This window comes from Macaca nemestrina, chromosome 18 (genome assembly GCF_043159975.1).
Source record: "Macaca nemestrina isolate mMacNem1 chromosome 18, mMacNem.hap1, whole genome shotgun sequence".
In the NCBI taxonomy this organism is placed as follows: domain Eukaryota; kingdom Metazoa; phylum Chordata; class Mammalia; order Primates; family Cercopithecidae; genus Macaca; species Macaca nemestrina.
The window spans coordinates 11,514,253-11,538,961 of NC_092142.1; the positions used below are offsets into that span (position 1 = coordinate 11,514,253).

The 24,709-nt window shown below is 49.7% G+C and overlaps 1 protein-coding gene across 5 annotated transcripts in view; it reads left to right on the forward strand.

Moving 5' to 3' along the window:
* LOC105467772 (C-type lectin domain containing 16A) overlaps nt 1-24,709 on the forward strand; it is a 240,001-nt gene that overhangs the window by 205,106 nt on the left and 10,186 nt on the right. For 4 of the 5 annotated variants that reach the window (XM_011717473.3, XM_071084122.1, XM_024788485.2 and 1 more), the window contains one exon: nt 18,547-18,711. In XM_011717473.3, the coding sequence (XP_011715775.1) occupies nt 18,547-18,711 (165 nt within the window). Of the gene's footprint in view, nt 1-8,721; nt 8,831-9,231; nt 9,385-18,546; nt 18,712-24,709 lie in introns of those variants that run through there. The other variant, XM_071084123.1, reaches the window with a different exon arrangement.

The following is a 24,709-nucleotide window of genomic DNA, read 5'->3' on the forward strand; positions in this document are numbered from 1 at the left end:
TTTTGTATGGTGGAAACCTCCACCTCCTGGTGGAGGAGGTCTGGAGGCAGTAGAACTTGACAATCCAGGTACTATTTATTGAGCAATTACTGTGTATCAGACACTGTGCTAAGCAAGGTTGTGTGTACTCTTCTCACTTAATCCTCACAATGATGTATGACATAGGGATTATTCCCCCCATATTATGCCAGGGAAATGGAGGCTCAAGGCTACAATTTCTATTACACAGCCAGTCAGCATCAGGGCTGTGGCTGGCCTTGATGGAGCAGGCCAAATCCAGCCCTGCAGGCCAAATCCAGCCACCTGCTATCCTGCCAGTGAAGACTGATGGGGGCACAACCCCACCCACTTGGTGGCGTATCCTCTATAGCTGCTTTGGCTGCAATGGGAGAGACTTGTTGCGACAGAGACCATATGGCCCTAAAAGCCTGACTCTCTGTCCTCCTCTACCTCCTCCTCCCATGTCTGTCTGCCCCCAAAGCCCACCCTCTTAGCTTATATTATGCGCCTTTGTTTCCCTGTCCATACCCCAGCCTTTAGACTCCCAGGCCAGTGCTCCATCCCCTGTATGGCCAGGAAAGCACAGCCATCTTGTAGGACCAGGAGCAGCTCAAATAATGAGCCAACAGCTGGCACCCTTCCTCCAAGCACGGCGATGTACCAGAATGCTCTCCCTCCTGTGACAGGTGATGTGCCCCCCAGTTCAGGCCCAGAAGAGCCACAAAAGAGAAGCTCCAGCAGTTCTGTGTAGGAGGCAGGATGTCCTTCTGTCCAAAGAAGGGCTCTCATGATTATTTATTCATTGTGAAAGGGAAGAAAAAAATAATAGAGTTTCCTGGAAAGGGATGAAAGTTCACTATGATAAACTCCCAAAAAGCAATCAAAGGCCAAAGAGGGCAGAAAAATAAAGGACAAGGAGAAAGAGAGATGGTGAATCAAAGCAGCCAGTATGTTAGCAGAGTCCAGGGGAAGGGCCGGGCTTCACAGGCAGGGAGGTGTGGGGCCATCAGAGCACAAGTCACCAGTGGCAGTGAGTCAGGCAGGCAGCGGGACTTGACCCCACAGAGTCACTGAGGCCCTGGGGATGAGCTGATGATGACAGGAATGCATAGAACCAGTCAGCTGTTTTGCTACTACTGCAGACCCATTGTATTAATTTTTGTGCATTAATACATGAACGTAGAATATTATAAATGAAAACTGAGAAGCTACAGGAAGGAGAAATCACAATCCTATCAACCCAGAAGAAAACATTGTTAATATTTCTGTTTACTTTCCACTTCTATCTTCCCTGTTTTGTCTCTTTCTCTCATTAAATAAAAAAAAAAATATATATATATATATATACACACACACACATGAGTTAACTGTTGACTTTTGAAAAGTAATCCCAACACTTTGGGAGGCTGAGGCGGGCAGATTGCCTGAGCTCAAGAGTTCAAGACCAGGCTGGGCAACATGCCAGCAAAACCCCATCTCTACTAAAAATGTAAATAGCCGGGCATGATGGTGCCCACCTGTAATCCCAGCTACTTGGGAGACTGAGGCATGAGAATGGCTTGAACCTGGGAGGCAGAGGTTGCAGTGGGCCAAGGTCGTACCAGTTCACTCTAGCCTGGGCGACAAAGTGAGACTATGTCTCAAAAACAAAACAAAACAAAACATTGCAGGTGAGACTTAAGACCCCATCAGTTACCACCCTTCCTCAGATATCCCTCAGTCATCATTTGCCTTATTTTTATTTTTCTAGACCCTTCTCTGTGCAGTTGCATTTCATACATGTGCCCAGAGCTGATGGACAGGACAGAGCCACAACCCCTTCTCTGCAATTCTGAAACCCAAACAGCTCTGAAAATCAAAAGATCTTTCCTAACTCGTATGATGGCAAAACCAAAACCTGCCTTCAGCTATTTATGGGCGGGTTTATAAGAGTCATTGATGCCAGTTATTGTGAGTTTATGTTTTCATTTCTGCAAAAATTCAGTGTTTGGTTTTAGCTGCTGGAGACCCAGCTGACAGTGTAACATAATACCTATGTGTGCCCTACATGGCCTTTTACCTGCTAAAGATTCTAAATTCCAAGACATATCTGGCCACAGAGGTTTAGGTTAAGGAGTTATGTATGGATCTGTAATTGTCTTAAGGTTTGGGCTTTCCTTAAATAAAATCATAATTCTGTATACCTTGCTGCACCTTGCTCTTTTCAGACACCACTGTAAATCAGGAATCTGTGTTAGCACTTACAGATTTCACACATTCCTTTTCATGGCTGCGTAGTATTCCAAAGCTTGGCTACTTGCGTTTCTTTGGCTGAGTGATTCAGTCATCTTAGTCTTTTTCTATTCCAGGCAGCGTTGCAGTGGGCATCCTTGGCCACACCTCTCTGTGTGTGCACGAGCAGTACAAGAAGCAGAACTGCTGAGTTGCAAGGTTTTGTTTTAACAACGTTGCCGTAGTGTCAGAAGCACTTCCCTGTGCTGTAAAATGCCTCTTCTAAACTTCATTCTTGATGGCGGCATAATAGTACATTGTCTGAGTGTTAGTTTCCTGAGGTGGCCCTAACAAAGTCCCACAAACTGGGTGGCATAACCAGCAGAAATTGATCGTCTCACAGTTCTGGAGGGTAGAAGTGTAAAATCAAGGTATTGGCAGGGCTGGTTTCCTCTGAGGGGTGTGAGGAGGACTCTGGTCCAGGCCTCCCTCCTTCACTTCTGGTGCTTTGCTGGCAATCTTTACTACTTTTTGGCTTGTAGAAGCATCATTCCAGTCTTGCCTTCATCTTCACATGATGTTCTTTCTACCTGTGTGAAAATCTATGTCCAAATTTTCACTTTTTAGGAGACACAGTCATACTGGATTTGGACCAAACGTAATGACCTCATCTTAACTAACTGCATCTGTAAAATGACCCCATTTCCAAACCAGGTCACATTCTGAGTCTGAGGTGCTAGAGGTTAAGACTTCAACCTAAGAATCTGAAGGGGACACAGTGAAACCGAAAGAGTTTGAATTTGCCAGATTTTACTTAATCCGCTTATACTGGCCACTTACGTTGTTTCTACTACATTATGAATCACCCTATGACGAACATCCTTATTAAGAAATCTTGGTCTGCATTTTCAATTGTTCCTCCAGAAACCATTCCTTAGAGTCAAAGGGACTGTCCATTTGTCAGGCTCTGGGTGGCACCTTGCCAAGTTGCCTTCCAGAAAGCAGGGTAGAGGGATGCCCACCTGACCACACCGGGGCCCTTGTCTTCATTCACCTGGGCTCTCAAATGACTCCCGCCCAGTGCTCCAAGCTGAAGTCCACTGCACATGGGTGTGCGCCTCTGCCTGCATGTGCCAGATTCCTGCCAAAAGGAGAGCAAGTCTGCGGGTTAATAGCAAAGTAGAAACCATAGCTCAAAATGTCTGTTTAGGGCATGTTCTCTTGCATCTGTATAGATGAATAGAGATTTCAGAAATACCGGGCCCTCTGGGCCTCAGGCATTAAATCAATCAGTGCAATTTCACTCACAGGGCAGCTTGCCAAACAAGCCCAAGAGAGAGTAGTGAGTACTCTGATTTAGTTCAGTCCGTTAAGCCCATGGCAGCCTGCACCAGCCCACTACTGCAAAAGGCAATCAAATAATGGGTACTCAGCCACTTTCGGGGGGGTGGGGGCTGACTGGGGAAGGGGCTCTCTGGAACCGTTCAAATGGAGCCAACTTGGTAGCTTTTTAGGGTAGTTCTGAGAGCTGGAGACAGGTAAGGAACCTGGGAAGCAACAGCTTAATTAACGGAACTACAGAGAGAGGCAGCAGAGGAATCTCTCAGAGAACCAGAGGGTTTTGTGTGTGTGATGAGCGAAAGGATACAACTAGGTGCTTGAGTACTGCCGGCTAGGAACCAGCATTGAACAGCAGATGCCTAACTCAGCATGGCAAGGACCAGCTTAGCACAGAGACTAGAGAGCAGGATGCACAGGATAAATTTAGCCTACGTTTCAGGGGAAAACATCGATCTCAAATGTAGTGCTGTCTTTTAAAAGAAAGTGGAAGCCTTAGGCCAGTCATTTGGGACAATTTTACTTGAACAGCTAAAAGCCCAGGAAAAACGAATGCTCATAACCAGCTCATCCTGCTAGCATACCCGCAGGATCTTCCCTCTGCAGGAGGGCAGCTGGTGTCTGCATGGGCCTGACGGATGGTCCACCCTGCCGCCCTTACCTGTTCCCAAGAAAAGGTGCTGGTTTATTTTCTGGAGAGATTTGAGGTTTCTTTTTCTGATCCCAAATGTTCATCTTCATGAGGAATGACGGGGGGGCCCAAACTCTGCATTTGCTTGGCTGCTGATCCAGGACACTGGCATCTGATGGGTTGTATCTGTCAGAGCAAGGCCAGTGCCAGCCCCTTCTCTGTGGTCTAGAAACTGAGCAAAAGACATCAGTTACTGGTGTCTGTAGATAGAGTTGTTTGTTTGTTTTTAACCAGGTCTCCTGTAGCATTCACACAGCATCCTGAGCATTGTTTCTACCTGGTCAAAGCTAAGGGCACCACCGTGGTCCCAAACAATAGAACACCTGTCATGACGTTCCCACAATCTTGCCCATCAGGTGGTGACAGCATCTTTCCTGCAGCCTCCCTCTGACGCTGCTCCCCTGTGTGAAAGGGGAAGAAAGTCCAGCCTGTCAATATTTGGGGCACTAATCATCTGCATTCGGGCGCCAGGGGTCATTGAAAGGCTGAGACGCTTCCAGGAATTCATGGCTCTAAAACTGTGAGGCTGACCGGAAAGTATCTCCAGCGAGGGTATGAAGCAAGAAACCCAAATCTCCACTCCACCCCCACCCTGCAGCCTCTGAGCGTTGTGCACTGTGTCTTGGATTCTTGGGAAGAAATGAAGTCAATGCACATAGTGATGTGGGTCCAAGTTAATAATAAATGTAGAGGAAGGAGAAAGGATGTTCAATATTTAAACATTGCAGAGCGCTGTGTTGGTTTGCCAGTTACTGCCCCCCGCCTCCTTCCTGGATGGGTTCTGTAAAATGGAGCCTTCCTTCCCCAACTCTGCAATTGGCATCTGACACCGGCGATTTACATAGAAAGGGAAATGATGCCTTTTCTAGGTAGCCCCCACCTCGCCAGCAGGACTCCTTCTCGTTTTCTGTTGCCTTTCTTGAAGGAAGAGGATGACAATGTAGAAACTAAGGTTTTTATGACCCCTGGAGCACTTGTGAGGAGTTGACAGCTTTAGGGTCATGTCCAGAGTTGTCTTCATTTTCCCAGATTTGCTTCTTTGAAACTGCCTTATATTTTAACATAAACGTTGTGCTTTGGTTCTTAACCTCTAACAGATTAAAAAGGCTAAACAATGAAACATACGATGCGATGTGTTTAAGAAACATTGCTCTAAGTATACATACTAGATACGTTCCTTAAAAGTTGCCTGTAATGCAGAATTCTGTGAATCAATTCCTCTTTTCTTCTTGACACACATTATAGAAAAGGAAAAGCATTCCTTTGGGGGGAGGGAAAAACATTTGGCCCCGAGACATAATAAAATCATGCTTAAGAATGCAGCAAACTTTAAAGTCTCTTAGTTAAAGGAAATCAATACTTTTATGATAAAATATTAATAATACTAAAAAAATAAGGCAAAACTACAAATGCAGAATAGCCAGGGTGATTTTTAATGTTGGACACATCAGCTTAGCATCTGTAAGGAGGAACAAAGGGAAAAGAAAGCAAACCTAGCCCATTTGAGAAGCGCTTTCAGTTCCTAGTAAGTCCCTTTTTGTGAATTTTCTGTCAAGAAGACACACACCTCCCCATAAGTGCCAACCTTATTTCCAAGCATTTTGTTGAAACTACCGATTTTGGAAATGAAAGGATGAATGTAGCTGGAGGAAGGAACACACACAGGTGTGTACACACGCACACTCCTGCACACACAAGCGCAGACAGGGCAAAGAGAAATGGAGAATTGGGGAAAGCCATTTATTTGTTTGAATACACTGCTGGCTGTTCCCTCCATCCCCATCCTCCATGAATTGTTCTGGTGGAGATCTTTAAGAGGGTTGGACTTAGAGTAGATTGAACCATATGAAATGGCTGTTTCTGTAGGTCAGGTTAGTTGAATATTGGCAGTTGCATATGGTCCAAGCTCATCCATTCAACTCTCTATCAAAGAAATGCAAACAGAACAGTCATGTGTCTTGAATGCAGTGTAACATGAGGTGTTTTAAGAATCTAGATGAAATAACTTTAGGCCAGGCGCGGTGGCTCAAGCCTGTAATCCCAGCACTTTGGGAGGCCGAGATGGGCGGATCACGAGGTCAGGAGATCAAGACCATCCTGGCTAACACGGTGAAACCCCGTCTCTACTAAAACATACAAAATATTAGCCGGGCGTGGTGGCGGGCGCCTGTAGTCCCAGCTACTCGGGAGGCTGAGGGAGGAGAATGGCATGAACCCGGGAGTCGGAGCTTGTAGTGAGCTGAGATCCGGTCACTGCACTCCAGCCTGGGCGACAGAGCGAGACTCCGTCTCAAAAAAAAAAAAAAAAAAAAAAAAAGAAAATAACTTTATTTTTCTCATAAACGATTTTCATATAAATCCCTTAAACCTACATATTTAAAGTTCCTTTAGAAATGCTCTCTCGTGTCTCACTTTGTTAACTCCTAAAACCTTCAGTCATAACAGCTAATGTGAGGAACAGCTAATATTTTGTGTCTCATTCTTTTCTCCAAAGAACTGGGCCATTTCTTTTGCTACATACCACTTTGTCTAAAGACACTTATAAAAATGAAAATCCCAGGACAGGCTTGGGGGCTCACACCTGTAATCCTAGCACTTTGGGAGGCCGAGGCGGGTGGATCACCTGAGGTCAGGAGTTCGATACCAGCCTGGCCAACATGGTGAAATCCCGTTTCTACTAAAAATACAAAAAAATTAGCCAGATGTAGTGACAGTTGCCTATAATCCCGGCTACTTGGGAGGCTGAGGTAAGAGAATCGCTTGAACCCAGGAGTTGGAGGTTATAGTGAGCTGAGCTCGTGCCATTGTACTCCAGTCATGGTGACAGAGCGGGACTCCATCTCAAAAAAAAAGTAAAAAAAAAAAAACAAAAAACCATCTCTACAAAAAATAGAAAAATTAGCCAGGCGTGGTGGTGTGCACCTGTAGTCCCAGCTACTCGGGAGGCTGAGGTGGGAGGATCACCGGAGCCTGGAGAGGTCAAGAGGCTGCAGTGAGCCGGGATCATGCCACTGCACTCCAGCCTTGGCGACAGAGTAAAACCCTGTCTCCAAAAAAAAAGAAGAAAATCCCAGTTATTGCCTCATTGGGCCCAAGTTCCAGGCACCATAAATTCCAGCCAAGGAGTCAAAACAGCAAGTGCTACCTGAACATTCAGATTGCTTTAATGCTTTCATCCTCACGAACCCTGTAAAGTGTGGTGGTCTCTCTGCTTTAGAGTGACAGCAGTGCTTTAGAGGACACAGGCTCATGGGGTCATCAGGTCCCCTGCTGTCACATGCCCAGACCCGTGGTACTCTCCTCACCGCTGTATTTTGTAGCCAGAGTAAAAGTGACAGGCCTAAAGCCAAGGAGCTGTTCTTAAGGTTTCTCCCCTGCAGATAGCAGAAGGCTCGTGTCCAGCCATCTGGTCGGCCATGTCCCACAGCTCTGCCAGGGCAGACGTCGACAGAGCCCTGTCCACTTAACAACCGCAGCTGTGGGCTTCTGAAGCTTGTTCTGTGCTGATATCCATCGCTGCCTTTCTGTGGCTCTGCACATACTCCCTGATTCTATCTGACTCACATAGTTCCAGATAGTATCTTCAGTTCTTGTTGTAGATAATGTGTCATAGAACGTCATCAGCTGTCGGTCTGGCCTAGCCCCAATCTGTTAAAACACATGGTAGGAGAGACTTTGGTGAGGTGGCCCAGCTACAGAAGTTAACCACTCCACCCTGCAAAATCAGAGTCCTGGCGAACACAAGCAAATGGAATGGGACCACAGGAGTGCTGCTGTCTGCCTTGGGCGCATACTAAGTATGTGTCAACTACACATGCCTTTTGCAGAGAATCAAGTCTAATTCCCTGGCCCCTTTGTACAGTGCCACCTCCTAGAACACATGGAGCAGGCCGAACATGTCAGTGTAGGATACACCCCGCACCGCCTCCCCGCTTCTGGCTGAAAAGGTCAAAACGGGGCTAATGGGATAAGAGACTTGTTAGGGAAGAATCTGGCACTCCTGGCCGGGCACGGTGGCTCACACCTGTAATCCCAGCACTTTGGGAAGCCAAGGCGGGTGGATCACCTGAGGTCAGGAGTTCAAGACCAACCTAGCCAACATGGTGAAACCCTGTCTCTACTAAAAATACAAAAAAATTAGTCGAGCATGGTGACACATGCCTGCAGTCCCAGCTACTTGGGAAGCTGAGGCAGGAGAATCACTTGAACCCAAGAGGCAGAGGTTGCAGTGAGGTGGGATTGCGCCACTGTACTCTAGCCTGGGTGACAGAGTGAGACTCTATCTCAAAAAAAAAAAAAACTAATGTGGCGCTCCTTGGCCAGCCAGAACCTTGGGGGGCCATCCTTTGCAAGCAGGGCCATAGTGACCCACCCCACTCCTGGTGCATTCGTGATTCCACTCCAGCTGGGGTCAGTGAGCGCCTGTGCCTGGGAGTCTCCTGGGCGTTGTCTAACCCGCCTTCCTCCTGCTGCCGTTTCAGCCCTGCTGACTGCCTCTGTAGAGAGGCAGCCCAGATGGCCGCTCCCAAGCTTGCTAGTGCCTTGGCTGAGAGACTGTTGTGGAGCTCTTTGCTGGCTAATTTACAGACGGTAATACCAGTGGAAGAGGGCAGGGGCTGGGCAAGGCAGGGACGGGGTCCTTGGGAATCAAGCCCAGCCCTGGCGACCTTCAGTTCTAGAAATCCAAAGCAAGGTTGCATCACTGCGAGAGATTCCAAGATCTGGTCCACTTGTGTCCCTCGTGTGCCAGCCAACCCTCTGTGGCATGGATAGGTGCTCATGTAAAATGCACGCATTCCTCACATTCAGACAGCCCAGATGCCCCCCTCCCGGGTAGCAAAAGAGGCATTAAGACTTGGTGCTCCCCGGGGGTGGCAGCCTGCACAGGCAGACCTTCACCCACTGCAAAAACATTTCTAAGGGCACAATTAGGACAGAAATGACACAGAGAGAAAGCAAGATACTGAAAGACCATTTTTTCTTTTCTGCAGGTTTTCAAGGATAGTGCTTAAAATGTGAGAGGATTTATCCATGGATAAAGAGCTATAGGCTAAAAGATTCTGCAATTTCCCAGCTATTTTTGTATGTTGGACATGTTATCCCTTGAAAAGCAACCAGAAATAAAAAGTCTTTAAGCATTGTGAGGTGCAGCCCAGTCAGTGATGTGGGGGTCGCCCATGGTGGTGGCTCGGGCTTGGCCCAGAGAGACCGTAGGAACGTCCCTTCCCCAGGTGCCTGATGTGTAGATGTGCCCGCTGGGCTGGACAGGAAGTGGCTTCTTCAGCACCAGTGCACAGGAAGAAAATCAGATATCACTATTTGGGGGCAAGTCCTTCATTGCCCCGAAAGCACAGAGTTTTGTGCACTGAAACAGTAAATCATTTGAGACTTATTAAAGGGATACTAAAAAGGGGGTCTCTATGCAAATATCTGAAGCTTTCCCAAACTTCAGGGTCCTAGCAGTGAGGGAGGAAACTTCTGGGGGCCCCCAAGGCTCCTGCAGGCCCTTGGAGTCACTGCCATCTGAACCCTGCCCACATGTCAGTAGATGCTTTTGTTTTTGTGTAGATTCCTAAGAGGAATCGCGGGCAAGGACCCAGGCCTCACCTGGCCCATGTGGGTGTGCTGTTGCTAGACCTGAATCTGAACCCTGCTTCCTCAGCCCCCAACACGTGCTCTTTGAGCAGCCGTGGGTAGTTTGGGCCCTGTGCCCTGTCTTCCTAAGGTGGCCTTCCTAGGGTAGCCCCCTACTGAGTAGCTCCTAGACCCGGCCCGCCCTCGGGCATTGCTGTCATCTTGCCGGGGGTAGGATCCAGAGCCACTCCTTGAGTCAGAAGCACGAACGAGAAGGTTCTATGTCACCTGCAGATCTTTCTAGTAAGCCGCAGTCTGTCCAGAGCCACCAGCAGCTGAAGTCCCAGACTTAGTCACCTCCCAGCCCCCCATCTCTCGCCCCAGGGACCTGGCAGGCTGCACTGAGAGGTGAAAGGGCAGATCCAAGGAAGGAGCTGGCGAGGGGAGAAATAAGGCCATGCACACTTTTGCTGTCTTCAGTTTGTGTGCGAGGTCACAGGGCCAATTGATTTTTTTACTGTTTCCCAGTATCGTGATGGGTGGTGAGAAAATATGAACACTGCATCGTCAGAAACCTGAGCCACAGCCTCGGAATGAATTTGCTAATGAAAGGCAAGCTCAGGGCACCCATGCCTCATGGTCCTCATTCACGGCAGAGACTGTGGAAAATGCATGGGTTGCTTCTCCTGAATCAGCCCTCAGCGGGTTTTATGTTATGCTTTGCAATCTGCAACAACCATAAATAAGTGTAGGTTTTTCTTAGGGCAGGCAGCTCTCCTGTCCAAATCTTAGAGCTTTTTCCTAAAAGAGGTCTATTGAAAACTGGACTTCTTTGACACACCTCTAACTGAGACTTAAATGTCTTGGTCTCATACCTCAGACTCAAAAGCCACCCATCTCCAGAGTTTGGTCAAGGAGGCCCCAAGGTACGACAGACACCCTGGGGTTAAAAACAGAGGCTGGAGACCGGGTGCAGTGGCTCACACCTATAATCCCAGAACTTTGGGAGGCTGAGGGAAGAGGATCACTTGTCAGGAGTTTGAGGCCAGCCTGGCCAACATGGTGGCCCGTCTCTACTAAAAATACAAAAATTAGCTGGGCATGATGGTGCACGCCTGTAGTCCCAGCTACTCGGGAGGCTGAGACAGGAGAATCGCTTGAACCTGGGAGGCGGAGGTTACAGGGATCCAAGATCGTGCCACTGCACTCCAGCCTGGGTGACAGGGCGAGACTAAATAGTGAAACTCCAATTTATACATGAGATGACAGAGCTCAGAAAAATAAAAAAGGCTGGAGACCCCTCTGGTTGCATACAAACGGCTTGGCTTGGCTGGCTTAGGGTTATCCACTTCTTAATTTTCAAAAGGAGTATAAATGAAGCTGTCAACATTTTCAAAATCAGGAGGCGTTATGTCAAAATCCAGATATCCATCTTTTCTTGAAGAACTGGAGTCTGTGACCATACTGAGGTCCATGTTCTCATGCAACAGCAGTTAGAAGCTGGGATCTGGGCTTTCTGGTTTGCCCCAGTCTGTACCAGTCCCTGCCATCTCCCTGACACAAAAGCTGAATGTCCCATGGACTGCATGTATTAGCATGCCTGCACTGTTGTTTTAATAGAAGAGAATGGTTTCTCAGTGTGCATGTGTCTATTAAATAAGGGGAAACAGATGACAGATAGGACCACCAGCGTTTTACCTCCAGCCCCTCATTACATTACCTGGCTGGCCAGCCTTGCCCTGTCTGTGATTTTCAAAAGTGGGATCCACAGAAGTGTCTAGAAAGGGGAGGGGCAGCCCCTCCTTGGTAAGGCACCATGCCAGCCCAGGCAGTTCCATTTTCATCTCATGTATAAATTGGAGTTTCACTATTTAGAAAAAATATTTGAAAAGGGCCGTCGTAGGGCATTATCTTTGCAGAATGAGGTTCCATCTGCAGTCAGGCAGGTGTATCTCCCAGGAAGCTGCTTTTAAAGACATGCCCCAGGAGGGTTTCATGGGACAGAAACCTTGCGGGTGAATTGGTGTGTCATGTAGGTCACCTGTTTTTTTGCCTGTGGTCTTAGCTCCTAGGAAGCTCAGAGTTAAATGGTGACATTAGCTTCCCGTAGCTTAAAGTCTTTCTGATATAACTTTTCATCTTTTATTGTTCAGCTCTTATTTACTTTTTGTTTTAGTAGCTTTCAGTATTTAGTATCTATGGCATTTAGGCTTGGGTTTTAAAATATAAGCCATCTCACACCCTTCCTGGAAACAGGTAGTATGTAAGTACATCTGTAGGGGATGAGGCTGCAGGGTGAGGTTAGCGCTTTTGAGTAGAGTGGAGAATCCCCACATTGAATTCAGAGCCAACTGGGTTCGTTCCCTTTCAGCTCCCTGAAAGGTCCCTGTGGAATCCCCTATAAGCTCAGGTAGTTTTCACATCTTCCAAGGGTAGATTTTTTTTTTAAGCCTGAAATAGTTGCACTTTAGTCACATGGCCAATATCCTCAGAGTAATTACCATACACGAAGCAGCACCAACTCCAGGCACGCCACAGAGGTCGGGGGGCTTCCCTGCTCCCTTGGAGATTCAGAAAACCTTTGGTGCAAGCCCACTAGTTTTTGTGCCTGCACACATCCAAGCCCTTCCCACCCTTTAGTCTCTCTTGGGCCTCGCTCTTTCTGGGTCTTAACCGTTGTGTGTAATCTCTGTGGCCAGGTATGAACCCAGACAAAAACTCAGTCCCATCTCTGGTTTCCGCCCAAAAAGTCCACTTGCACCACATGGGAAAGAGTTGACCAAGTGTTTCCTAAAGATTTGAGGGGTCATGGGACGGGTCACCTCCCCACCTCACTTGCCCCTTTCCCCCTTTCCCTTCAGCCCACCACACCTAGATTCCATCCAGCAGGTATAGGGTAGCTTTCTCTGCACCAGAAACCCTGGGAGCCAGCCCATCCCCTTGTCCCTAGGGGACTTAACTCACATCCCTGCATTAACAAAGTTTTTTCCCTAGCTGTATCAGTTAAGATTAAGTTCAACTACATAGTAAAGATAAATTCAAAGGGAAGTTAATTTCCCTCTTAGGTAAAAGAAGCCTTGTAGTCAAGAGCTACACAAAGGCGTCAGGGACCCAAGCCCGTTCCTTTTCAATGCTCTGTTGTCTCTAATGTGTGATTCATCCTCATAGCTCAGGGTGGCTGCTGGAGTTCCAGCCATTGCATCCATTTTCCAGGAAGCAGAATGGAGGAGGGTATACCCCCTTTCCTTTTAAAGAGCTTTCCAGGAAATCCCACATGCCACATGCGTTTCTATCTCACTGGTCACAACTTAGTCACTTGACACGCCTAGCTTCTGGGTTCTGTAACTGCAGCCAAAAGGGAGAATGGTTATTGAGAGACAGCTAACAATATCAAGAACCCTGTCCAAAACCCTCTTCTTTTTCCTTTTCTTTAAGCCTTCCCAGTAAAGTGAACAAAACCCTCTTAACCCAGAGGATTCCAGGTGCTAGCTATTAATGTAATGATAATCATCACACTAAATACCTAAACATCTTTGCAGTCAAATTTCTTATGCCCTACTTAGGTAGGCCAACTCCTACACACCCATCAAGGCCCCAGGGCTGCAGAGAGCTGTTGCAGAAGCACAGGGGAGAGAACAGTTAACTCCACCGTATGCAAAGACTCCTCCCAGGCTAATGCTGAGCTGTGTGAGCCATGAAGAATGGGGCAGGGATTTGTAAAGACAGAAAAGAAGCAAAAGAAAACTCCAGACTGAGGAAACAACCTAATAAAAGTTGAAAGCAAGTGGTTCTTGTTAGGAGGTCTGAGGACCGACCTAGGCTGCTGGAGGCAGATCACCATATTTCTACATCCCCACTCCCTCTACACACACCCAGTGATTCTGGGGTTGTAGGAGGGCCTTGACTCGAAAGGTCTCTGGGGGTTCCAACTTCCCTGAGTCCTGTGGATTTGACCAACAATCTAGTCATAAAAAGCAGAGATTATCAACTCAAATGCCCACACGGCCAGGCAAGTTGCAAGAGCAGGGAACCAGCTCTGCTCGTCTCCCTCCCGGTGCTGTCCTGCAGGAATGGGGCCCCATAAAGCCAGATCTTTTCATTTTTTAAGAAACCAGAAATCCAGGTCTGTGCGTAAAAGCTCCCAATGTGTCCATGGTGGTACCTCCAACAAACACACATATAACGTAAATAAGCAAAGCAAAACTCGTGTGCAAGCCCCTGGGCTGCTGCTGGCTGGCTCTGAATCTTGAATCACATGGTAAAGTGATTATTGGTAGGGAAAGCTTAAAGACCCATAGAAGAGGAGGAGGGGGGCGTGTCCAAGGTCTCAATGTCAGTTTGGGCAGAGCTTGGACTCAAACCTGGGGTTCTGACTGCAAGCCCAGCTTTCCTTCTATCAGTGGGCCTAAAAATAGAAGACTGACCTTTTTGTGGTATTTTAGTGCTTCACAAATGCCAGAGCGTTATTCATTAGTTCATCTTCCCAGAATAACTGGTAGAACACGGCCAGAGGGCAACAGGAAGACTCTGGGCTGCCCCCCATGAAACTGGGGGCTCCTGGGAAGTGGGGGATGTGTCTCACCATGGGCATAGGTCCCCCTGCTGTTGGAGTGGCCTGCCTGGCCCTGCTCTTGGTGAGTCTGGGGAAGAGAGCTTCAGAGGGCAGAACACATCTCAGGAGGATATTAGGATCGGGAGCTTGAGTCTATCCAGTTCCCAGGCAGCTTGTATTTCTTCCATCATCCTCCCTTTTTTTTTTTTTCTTTTTGGTTTAACATAAGGTTTATAATAGGAGTCTTGGAAAATTCAGGCAAGCACAAAAAATAACAATTCGCTGCAATATGACTACCTGGTTCTCTCACTGCGTCAGCTTCAATCCCTCCAGTCTGCTTTATCTGCTCTGGACAAGGGGGAAAGAGAGCATGAATTTTTTACATGAGTGGGAACATATGGGACATGCTTTTTCTAACTTTTTTTCATTGACTCCATCTTGAGCATTTCCCCCGATGCCTAATCTTCTCTTACCAGCATCTTGGTTGGCAGCAGGAAATTTCATCATCTAGATGGATTAGAATTCACTTAGCCTTTCCCCAACTCTTGGACATACCAGCTGTCTTCTGTCCTCTGTTCTACACACCAATATGCTGAATATCCTTGTAGAATATCCTTGCAGAAATGCATGTGGTTCCACCCAGTGTCGTCTGCAGCATGGGAAACCATGCTGCAGGTGTGGAATTGGTCAGTTGCTGTGAAAGTCCATACAGCCTCTGATACAAGTTTTGCAGGCTGTCCTTGAAGCATACCCAGAGAGAGCCAAGACTGTTGTCACTGGAGAGGATCTCAGGGAGACCTGTTTGCCTGCACCCTTGTTGCGCGATCTCTGGCTTGTCTGTGTGTTTGCACTTGCTTGGCAGCCCATGTGTGTTTGATTCATGTACCAAAAGCCTCTGGCACCTCCGCCAAAACTAGTTCATCAAGAACTGCTTGGCTGGGGTGAAGCGGGAACCAGAGGACAAGGCGCTCTGGCCATGGGCGTCCATCCTAAATTCTGCCCAGCGCCCTCCTGATTCTCTGATGTGTTGCCACCTTGATTTGGGGAAAAGCCCCTTGAAATTGCAGGTGGGGGGCCTTGGGCATCCAGCAAAATAAAGAAAAAAAAAGACAAAACTCACTGTGGCTTTCTGGTCTCAGTGCCGCTTGCAAAGGGAGAGAGAGTGGAAAGGAGGGAAGTGGAATTTGTAGTAGCAGCGGGTGAGGGAGAGAGGTGTTCAGTTACCTCTGCTCAGCTAGACCCTGCAAATGGGTGGGATCGGAGGTTGGTGATTTTTTTTTTTTTTTTTCTGTTTAACTCAGTGCATGCAGATTTTACTGCCAAGCTATGACTTGATCCCAACCCATTCCCAAAATAAAAGAATTTAAGCATCCTGACTGCGATGCCAGCTTCTCATCTGCTACCCTACATGTCCCACTGCAGATGTCTTTTGATAATAAGCCAGGTGTATGATGCTGTAATAAACCATGGCTTTAAAGAGGGCAAGAGAAAAGACGTGTCTTCTTCGAATGGGCCTGTGACCACCTTGGCAACAGCCGTGTCGTTGATCCGTTCTGGCCAGGGCCTTTGTCGGGAGCACACAAGGTGTAATCCCAACTCTGTTACGCCCCTGGCTGGCCCTCTGTTCATGGCCATGATAAATAGGCAGCTCGGGAAAAGCCATCTTGACATTTTGATTTGTTAAGGGGTAATTCATTTTCGAGGCAAGTGAACAGCTTGTAAACTGGGGGGTTTACCGCTCTAAGTGATTAAGAAGTGAGCAGCTATAAAACTGGTTCCACGAGGCTGCGGCTGAGTGTCCCCAAGGAATCTTCCTGCCCAGTGTTTGGATTTGCCGGATGTTTGCCGTAGTTCATCTGAGTGGGGCCCTGACACACACACACACTATATCACATTGTGCCTCTTCCTGAGAACTCCAGCTACATTCATCCTGCCTTTCTCTCCACAAGCAGACCTCTGCGGTAGGTGCGGGCAGGAAATACCCTCCACACAAGAAGAGCTGGTGCTCAGGATGGCCGCCTCGGTTGGAGACATACCCTGCTCCCACCGGGCCCCATGCGCTTGCCATTATAGTCAGTGCTTGTTATGTCACCCCCAAAACCCAACTCGGGGTATAAATAGGGCCCCTGCCTTTTAAGGAGCTGATCTTTAGATGAAAACAGCTTCACATGAACCTGAGTACAAATAGCCCCTCCCTGATGGCCAGGAGAAGAGTCCTGCTAAGCCCTAAGCTGGGTAGACAGAGCCACAGGTCCCATCTGTAGGTGAAAGGAAGGAGGCTGAGGGATGTCAGGGACTTGCCCAAGGTCCCACAGCTGGGAAGTGAGTAGAGGAGGGTTAAATGCCAGACTTCTCTGGTGCCATAACCTGGATGTCGTCCCCTGCACCAGATGGGCACACTGCTTCTGTCTGGAGCCAGGTAACCTGGCAAAAAAGCCTTTTAGGCTTTGCAGGCCATGTGGTCGCTATGGCAACTGCCCAACTCTGCCGCTGATGGAGAAAACAGCCATAGTCTGTGTAGACAAAGGACCGTGGCTTGTTCCAATAAAACTTTACTTACTAAGCAGGCAGCAGGTTGTAGGATGCCAACCCCTGCTAACACCCTGCAGCCTTCCTGAGTTTCAAGAAAGGTGAGGTCAGGGCCAGGAGGGCCTTCTGGAAGTGGTGTCAGCAGAGAGCTGGACCGTGCAAGGTTAAGGCAGGGCGGGTGGCATGTATGGGGTCCAGGGCTGGCTGTGGTGAATGCATTCGCTTGAGCAGTGGCTCATCTTGGGGGAATGACCAGGAGGGTTGAGATCCCCTCTCAGCTGGAAGAAGGACTCGCTCCCCGCCCCACCCCACCCTGCATATCTCCACTGCAGTTTGGGGTGGCTTCTGTACTACGAAGCACCATCACCATGAGTCCTGCTCAGCTCCTAGGGGCTGAAGTTGTGGCCTGCAGAAAAGCAAATGTCCACCAGAAGAGGGGTTACTGGGCCGGGTAAAAGGGGCTTTGATTTATCGTAAAGAACACATCAGCCAAGTGTGGTGGCTCACACCTATAATCCCAGAACTTCGGGATGCCAAAGCAAGAGGATCACTTGAGTCCAGGAGTTCAAGACCAGTCTGGACAATATAGTGGGACCCCCGTCTCTACAGAAAAAAAAATTAGTTGGGCGTGGTGGCACATCCCTGTAGTCCCAGTTGCTCGGGAGGCTGAGGCGGGAAGATCACTTGAGCCTGGGAGCTCAAGGCTGCAGGGAGCTCAAGGCTGCAGCGAGCTGAGATCACACCACTGCACTCCAGGCTGGGCAACAGAGTGAAACCCAATCTCAAAAAAAACATAAAGAACAAACATGTATACTGAGCTGTCACCATGTGCCACACCCTGTGCTGGAGTGTGATAATAGTTCTCTCATTTTATTCCCACAATAGTGGAGGTAGGTAATGCTACCGCCAGGTTGTGGCTGGGAAAGACTCAAAAGAAACACTATAGCTGTTCATGTGTCTGGTGCTTCTGTGTGGGAAACAGGGGTGCACCCAGGTCTGAGTGTCTCCAAATGAGGCTTGTCCATCCCTGCTGGGTCAGTTTACCGCAGAAACATGCGGGCACACTCCACCTCCAGGTCCCGGAGATGCTGAGGGCCATTTGAGACCATCATCACTAGCTGTTTGCCAGAGCTTTCATTGTTCCTGAACCTGACTTCCCCAGAACCTGAAGGGCAGAGCAAATTCTCTGGAAGGAGAGTCCAGGGCACTCTCCTCCTGCCTGGATATGACTTCAGAGCGTGGGTCCAGTGCCCTTCCTTGAGCACCATCAGCAGAGGCCTGAGACTCTACCGTGAGGGCATGTAGCATCCCTGGGTGAACTTGCCACGAGGCTGTGTGTCACTCTTCAGGGGCACAGCTGGCACACTGCTGAGCCTGTATCAGGCACTCGGATTTACGACTCATGGCCCCACACTCAGCTCTGTGGCTGGTTGTACTCTTTTCCTTGAAATAAACCTGTAGTAAACCTTTTCTTTGAAATAGCTTCAAAATGTGGCTGGGTCAGGGCCACGACCAGTGAGGTCAGCCTGTTCCAGGGAACAGAGCAGGACTTTCAAGGAACTGAGGTTGAGCTGTTCAGTGGAAATGTGAAATTGAGGCCCCCAGGCATGCTCTTTGCTTCCACTTGGTCACCTGGTACTTTGTCTTGCAGGCTTCGCCGTGGCCCAGTGCATAAACCAGCACAGCTCCCCGTCCCTGTCCTCGCAGTCGCCACCCTCCGCCAGCGGGAGCCCCAGCGGCAGCGGGAGCACCAGCCACTGTGACTCGGGAGGCACCAGCTCGTCCTCCACCCCCTCCACAGCCCAGAGCCCAGCAGGTACTGGCCACGTGACTCAGTGATATGGGGACTTTGGGAGAACCCCGCGATCCTTCGCCATGACCAAAACCCCTGACCTCCAGGTCCTCCTTGTCACAGCACTTGAAGGATGCTGCAACTCAGGTTATCTGCACCTGAAGCCTCTAGAGATTCCTCTAACTTGATGTTCCCTTCCGGGCTGGGTCAGCTCCCAGATGGGGAAGAATTGCTCCTTTTTCAGGCCGGTCCCCACCGAAGCTGTCACTGACTGCAGAGCTGATGGGCAACAGGCCTGCTGCACCTAAACCCACCCCATCATCACCTCCACAGTCTTAAGTGTCACAAGGAGGGGTCTCCTGAGGGGGTTGTTTGCAGTCTGGGAAAAGAATCGTGTTCCTGCTAATTATTTTTTTTTCCTCTGTAACATACCAGTTTTGTCCTTAAATGTGGTGCGGTCCGGTTCTCCGAGTAGGCATGCACTTTGCCACTCTTTGGTAGGATGTGATGAAGTCGTATCCTGCCATCCTTCAACTTACTCCACTTCAGACATGGCACAGAGGGAACCCGGGAGTGAATGGGAGCCCCTGGAGTCAGCCTGGAATGGGACATGCCCCGGCTCCTCGTTCTAGGCTGCCGTGAGCTATTCACTGCATGAGATGTGGGGGAGTACAGACACCAGGCCTGTGGAACAACATGGCCCCAAATTGTAGCCAGAGGAGCGGAGATGAGCATCCATGGCCTTGAGCCAGCGGGATGTTCTGTGCCCCAGCAGCATCCCCCCACCATGGGTCTAGGGGGTCACACCAAGTGCCTGCACCTCTGACTGGGGACCCTCAGTATCCTTCATTGTTCCTGCAAGTTCCCCTCCAGAGCCCTCACTCATCATATTTCAGGGGCACCTGGCACAGCTCTCATTAAGTTCTGGGTTGATGGATCATGGCAGGAGGACACGGGCCACTGCAGAGCCAGAGAGGTCAAGGGCCCTTGGTCACCATCCTGTCAGCACCAGGAGCCAAGATCTCCCTGGGCACCTACACCTCTCTCTCTCTGGCACTTCCAGCTTTTGCATTTCCAGTTCATGCTGTGGCTCAGAGTATCCCAACCCACCTGTGTCTCTCCCATCCACACACAGTGTTACCTCCATTTCCTATTGACTTCACAAGGCCCAGGCAGGAAGGTCACCCCACAGCCACCTTACTGAGAGATCCTCTTCCACTCAGCACCTGCTCCAGGGCATGACCACCCCTTGTGAGCTATTTCTGAGCCCAATTTAAGGTTGGCTGCACATCCAAGCAGATGCCACCACTGTTGCCAGGCTTGTAGCTGGGAGATTCCGGCAGAGCTTCTTCCAGAAACTAAGGCGCATCCCCAGTAGCCCTCTTGATCCCGGTTTCATGCTTGCTCAGGGGTGGGCGTACAGGGTTGTGTGTTCATGTGCCTGTGTGCGCATCCACCCCCTGCCTGCGTGTGCACAGTTCTGTATCTGCATGGGCAGCCCAACGCACATATTTACCATTGCACTGGGAGTGAAAACTTCTTTCCCCTTATAGCTGTAGTCACCTTTCTGTCATTTTTAAGAACGTACAGCCAACAGCTAAGTGAGCAAAGAGCCATACACTTCTTTGCCTAAAGTTAAAACAAGCAAAGACCCACAGTATCAAAAATGATAAAAAATGGACTTCTGTATATGGCTGCCCACCTGAATGTGACCCCTGAAGCTTCAACTCTGCACTTTCCCAGGGCCTGGTGTCTGCAGCGTGTGCTAGTTTCTTTTTTCTTGGCCTCCCTCAGCCCCTCTGTCCCTACCCCCACCATCCCCTGCGTGGTATCAGCGCCGTGTCTTCTCATCTCAGAAATCCAGTGGCTCTTAGCCTGGCTGTCAGGTGGCTAGGCAGTCCCAGTCGATAAGTGAGAGTCAGGACCTCTGAGGTGTCTGCTCCCATTTGGTGCGTCCCCAGCATGCCTGCGTAGACGAGCGTATAGGTCCCCATTCTTTATGCAGCATGACAGTAAAAGCCTGAGGCCCAGCCTGCCTGTCCGGCTCTGCAGACACTGAGATAACTCACCTGATGAAGGGCCGGGCCCGGCGGGCAGCCTGGGCTTTACTCTTATGGATGCCTCAGGACGTAGCTATTGATCCCTGGCAGGAGAGCACATCAGAGCCCACAAGCTCCTCCCTGTCTTGAGGCCAGACTTCCACGCCACCCTGCAATCTCCCTCCCAGTCCACCCAGAACAAAGCATATGGGCTTTCCATGTTCCTTGTAGGAATGGGTCTAACCAGATGGTTCCAACATCTGCCTGCTGTTCCACCAAGACGCAGAGGAGAGAAAGCCAAGGGCAGGAGAAGGGAGACAGCTTTGTTGGGATGGGAGCCCTTCTGCCAGTTGCCTGATTTGACATCAGCTCAGAGTGCGGCCCAGCATTCAGGCTTCTGATGAAGGAAGGTCACCCTGCATGGCTCGCTCACCCTATTTTCCACCCACCAGGGACCTGGCCCTGATCCACCAGGGATGACATCCTTGAAGGGCCAGCCAAGCAGCAGGGTGGGCCAGGACCTCTCCTCCAAGCTCATTCATCCTAACTGCCCACTGCCTTCAGCCTAGACAGCAGAAGACAGCTGCAGCCCCCACAAGGGGCAGCTTGTCCTCAAAGTGGTTTTTGAGGGCACAGTGCTAAGTCAGAAGCGTTCCCGTCTCTGTGATTATGGAGCCTCCCAGAGTCCGGGAAGCTCCCCCTTGTAGAGAGCGGCTGCCAGACCCTCTGAAGTGAGAACTAGCAAACCCCAGTGGCTTCTTTGCCATTGATTTGTTTTTTCGTTTTTGTTTTTGTTTTTTTGAGACAGAGTCTTGCTCAGTTGCCCAGGCTGAAATGCAGTGTCGCAATCTTGGCTCACTGCAACCTCCACCTCCCAGATTCAAGCAATTCTCTCACCTCAGCGTCCTGAGTAGCTGGGATTACATATGCGCACCACCATGCCCAACTAATTTTTGCGTTTTTAGTAGAGATGGGGTTTCACCATGTTGGCCAGGCTGGTCTTGAACTACTGACCTCAAGTGATCCACCCACCTCGGCCTCCCAAAGTGCTGGAATTACAGGCATGAGCCATCACACCTGGCCCTCCTTTGCCATTGAAAGCACACTTTGCATGGCCAGGTGTTTGGTTGGGAAAGTACACAAGATATGCCATCCCCCGAGTGATGAGACAGGCCCAGTTTTCCATAGCTCTGGCCCACGGTTTTGAACACTTGAATTGTTCAAGGAAGTTGTTGAAAGCTGGGAGTGACCTTCATGCTGTTTTGACAGTTGTTGTGGCCCAGGCACCCACCAATCAGCGTGGGCTCCTGCTGTAGCCACAGCAGGGCCTTCTCAGTGTGCACCTGCTATGTGGCGTCCCAGGTGGACGCTCCTGAAATTGAGCCCGCCTGTGCCAGACACCATGCTTGTAGGCACTTCACAGAAGTCCCCTTGTTAAATCCTGCCACGCTGCACCTCACACTGTACAGTAGAAAACACAGAGGCCCAGAAAGGTTGTGCAACTTGGCCCAGAGGATGCAGCTAGCCAGCAGAGGAGCCAGGAGCTGAAGCCTAGCCTTGGCAACCCTAAAGCCCATGCCCACCTTCTGAAACAGCTAGCAGAATATCTGATGCGGTTTCCAAGACTGTCTCAGGCACCTCCAGGGTGTCCCAGAGACCCGGGCCCCAGTGTGGATCGTGGTTGGAGGCAGCCCATGAAATGTGTTTCTCCTTCCAACATGGATGGCCACTCTAGGGCCCGAGTGAAAAGTCACGGCCCCACTCGTGAAGGCCTGCTAACATGTGCAGCCCCAGCCGTAGAAGGCTGGGTGGTGTGAACCCCTGTGGGAGGAAGGCTTGGGGCTTTCTTAAAATCAGTAACAAAGTGGACCCCAGGGAGCCCACGTGGGTTCATCCCACATGAGGCAGTGAAACAAGCTGATGCTCAATTGGGTTTTCCGCCTCCACCCTGTGTCCAGCTCAGGGGACCTTAGGTTTCCTGCCTGGGGTTGAAAACTCCCCACATTTATCCCAAACATGTTCTCACTTTCCTGTGGGGACCTCAGCCTCGCTCCCAGGATTTAGGCTCAGGCTGTCCTCTTGGTTTTGTGGACTTGAGAGCTGATCCAAGAGGTCCCTCCACCCACCCAGCCCCCACGTGGCCTTCCATCCTCTTAGTGGCTCATCTCCCTGGATCTCATCTTCCCTGGGTTTGGGCACTCCACTCCCTGTCTCACTGAACTATTTTTTTCTAAGCAAGCAGGATTAGGATAAGTCCCTACTGTGCACAGCATTCGGGATACAATGTGGCAAAAAGCATGATCTTGCAGGCAGGCAGGGTGGCTGAGGCCTATCAGGTGGCCACCCAGAAGCACGTGCAGTTACAAACTGTGACAAAGGAAAGGTGCAGTAGGTTCCCACAGCTGACACAGAACAGCTGTGGGAGGCTCCCAGAGGTGGCATTGCTGGAGATGACAGCCGGGGGACGAGGGGTTGGCGAGGCCCTGGTCCATGAGGAAGGTGGCCTTTGGGTCTCACATGAGTCCACCAGGGCCTGAAACCACAATCTCCTGGAGACTAGTGGATTCCTTTTGCCCATCTCCCTGGGGTCTGCCTGTACATTCTGTCTTCCCAAATGCAGACAGGCTGTGGGCAGGGGAAGGACACCTTTGAGGAACAGTCCCCATGCCCATCAGGGCCACAGCCTATGGCCCGGTGGTAGCTTCAGGCCCAGCACAGGCGAGGGACTCTCAGCCGGAAGGGGGAAGGGGACAGCCCCGAGGGGTCACTGGCTCCCTGGTCACCTGGAGGCTCCCTCTGGGTGCAGCACCTGCCTCTGAGCCTCATTCGCACACCAGAGGCAGAGCTATGGGTGCCCTGGAGTGGCTCTTTCAGTGCCGGCCCCAGACCAAAGGGAGAGTCGACACTGAACTCCCTGATGACCCGAGTAACTGTGCCCCAGGGCACTTTAATGGCCGGTCCTTTCGAGAAGTGCGGTGAGATCCTCCAGTGCTCTGTGGGGAGAGCCCAACACCCTCCCCACGACGTGTCCAGGAGCCAGGCATCTTGTCGCCCACACATCCAGCAGAGCTAGCCTGGCAGGCCTCAGCCAGTCCCTAGTGAGAAAATTGCAGGGTTGGAATCAGCATTTTTTCCCCTTAAACATTTTATGGTTTTGAGAAGCTGAACTTGCAAAGAATATACAGCGGGAAAGTGAAAAACTACCCAATTTTAGAACCACATGTGGGGCCACAGGAAAACATTAGAAATATCTTCTGGGATACCACTGTGCACCCACACAGTGACACTTCTGCACACACACAGTCACACATGCCAATGCGCATGTTCATACAGCCACACTTACAAATGTGCAGGCATAGTCACACTCCCACACACACACATGCCAGTACATATACACACTCACACATACAAATGTGCATGCATAGTCACACACAGTCACACACATGCCAGTACACATACACATTCACACATACAAATGTGCATGCATAGTCACACTCCCACACATAGTCATACACATACCAGGGCACATACACACTCACATATACAAATGTGCATACATAGTCACACTCCCACACATATATACATGCTCATAGTCACACACACATACACAGTCACACACATGCCACTGCACATACTCACATATACAAATGTGCATGCATAGTCACACACAGTCACACACAGGCCACTGCACATACACACTCACACATACAAATGTGCATGCATAGTCACACTCCCACACATAGTCACACACATGCCACTGCACATACATACTCACATATACAAATGTGCATGCATAGTCACACACACATACACAGTCACACAAATGCCAGTACACATACTCACACCTACAAATGTGCATGCATAGTCACACTTCCACACATACATACATGCGCATAGTCACACACAGTCACACACATGCCACTGCACATACACACTCACATATACAAATGTGCATGCATAGTCACACACACATACACAGTCAC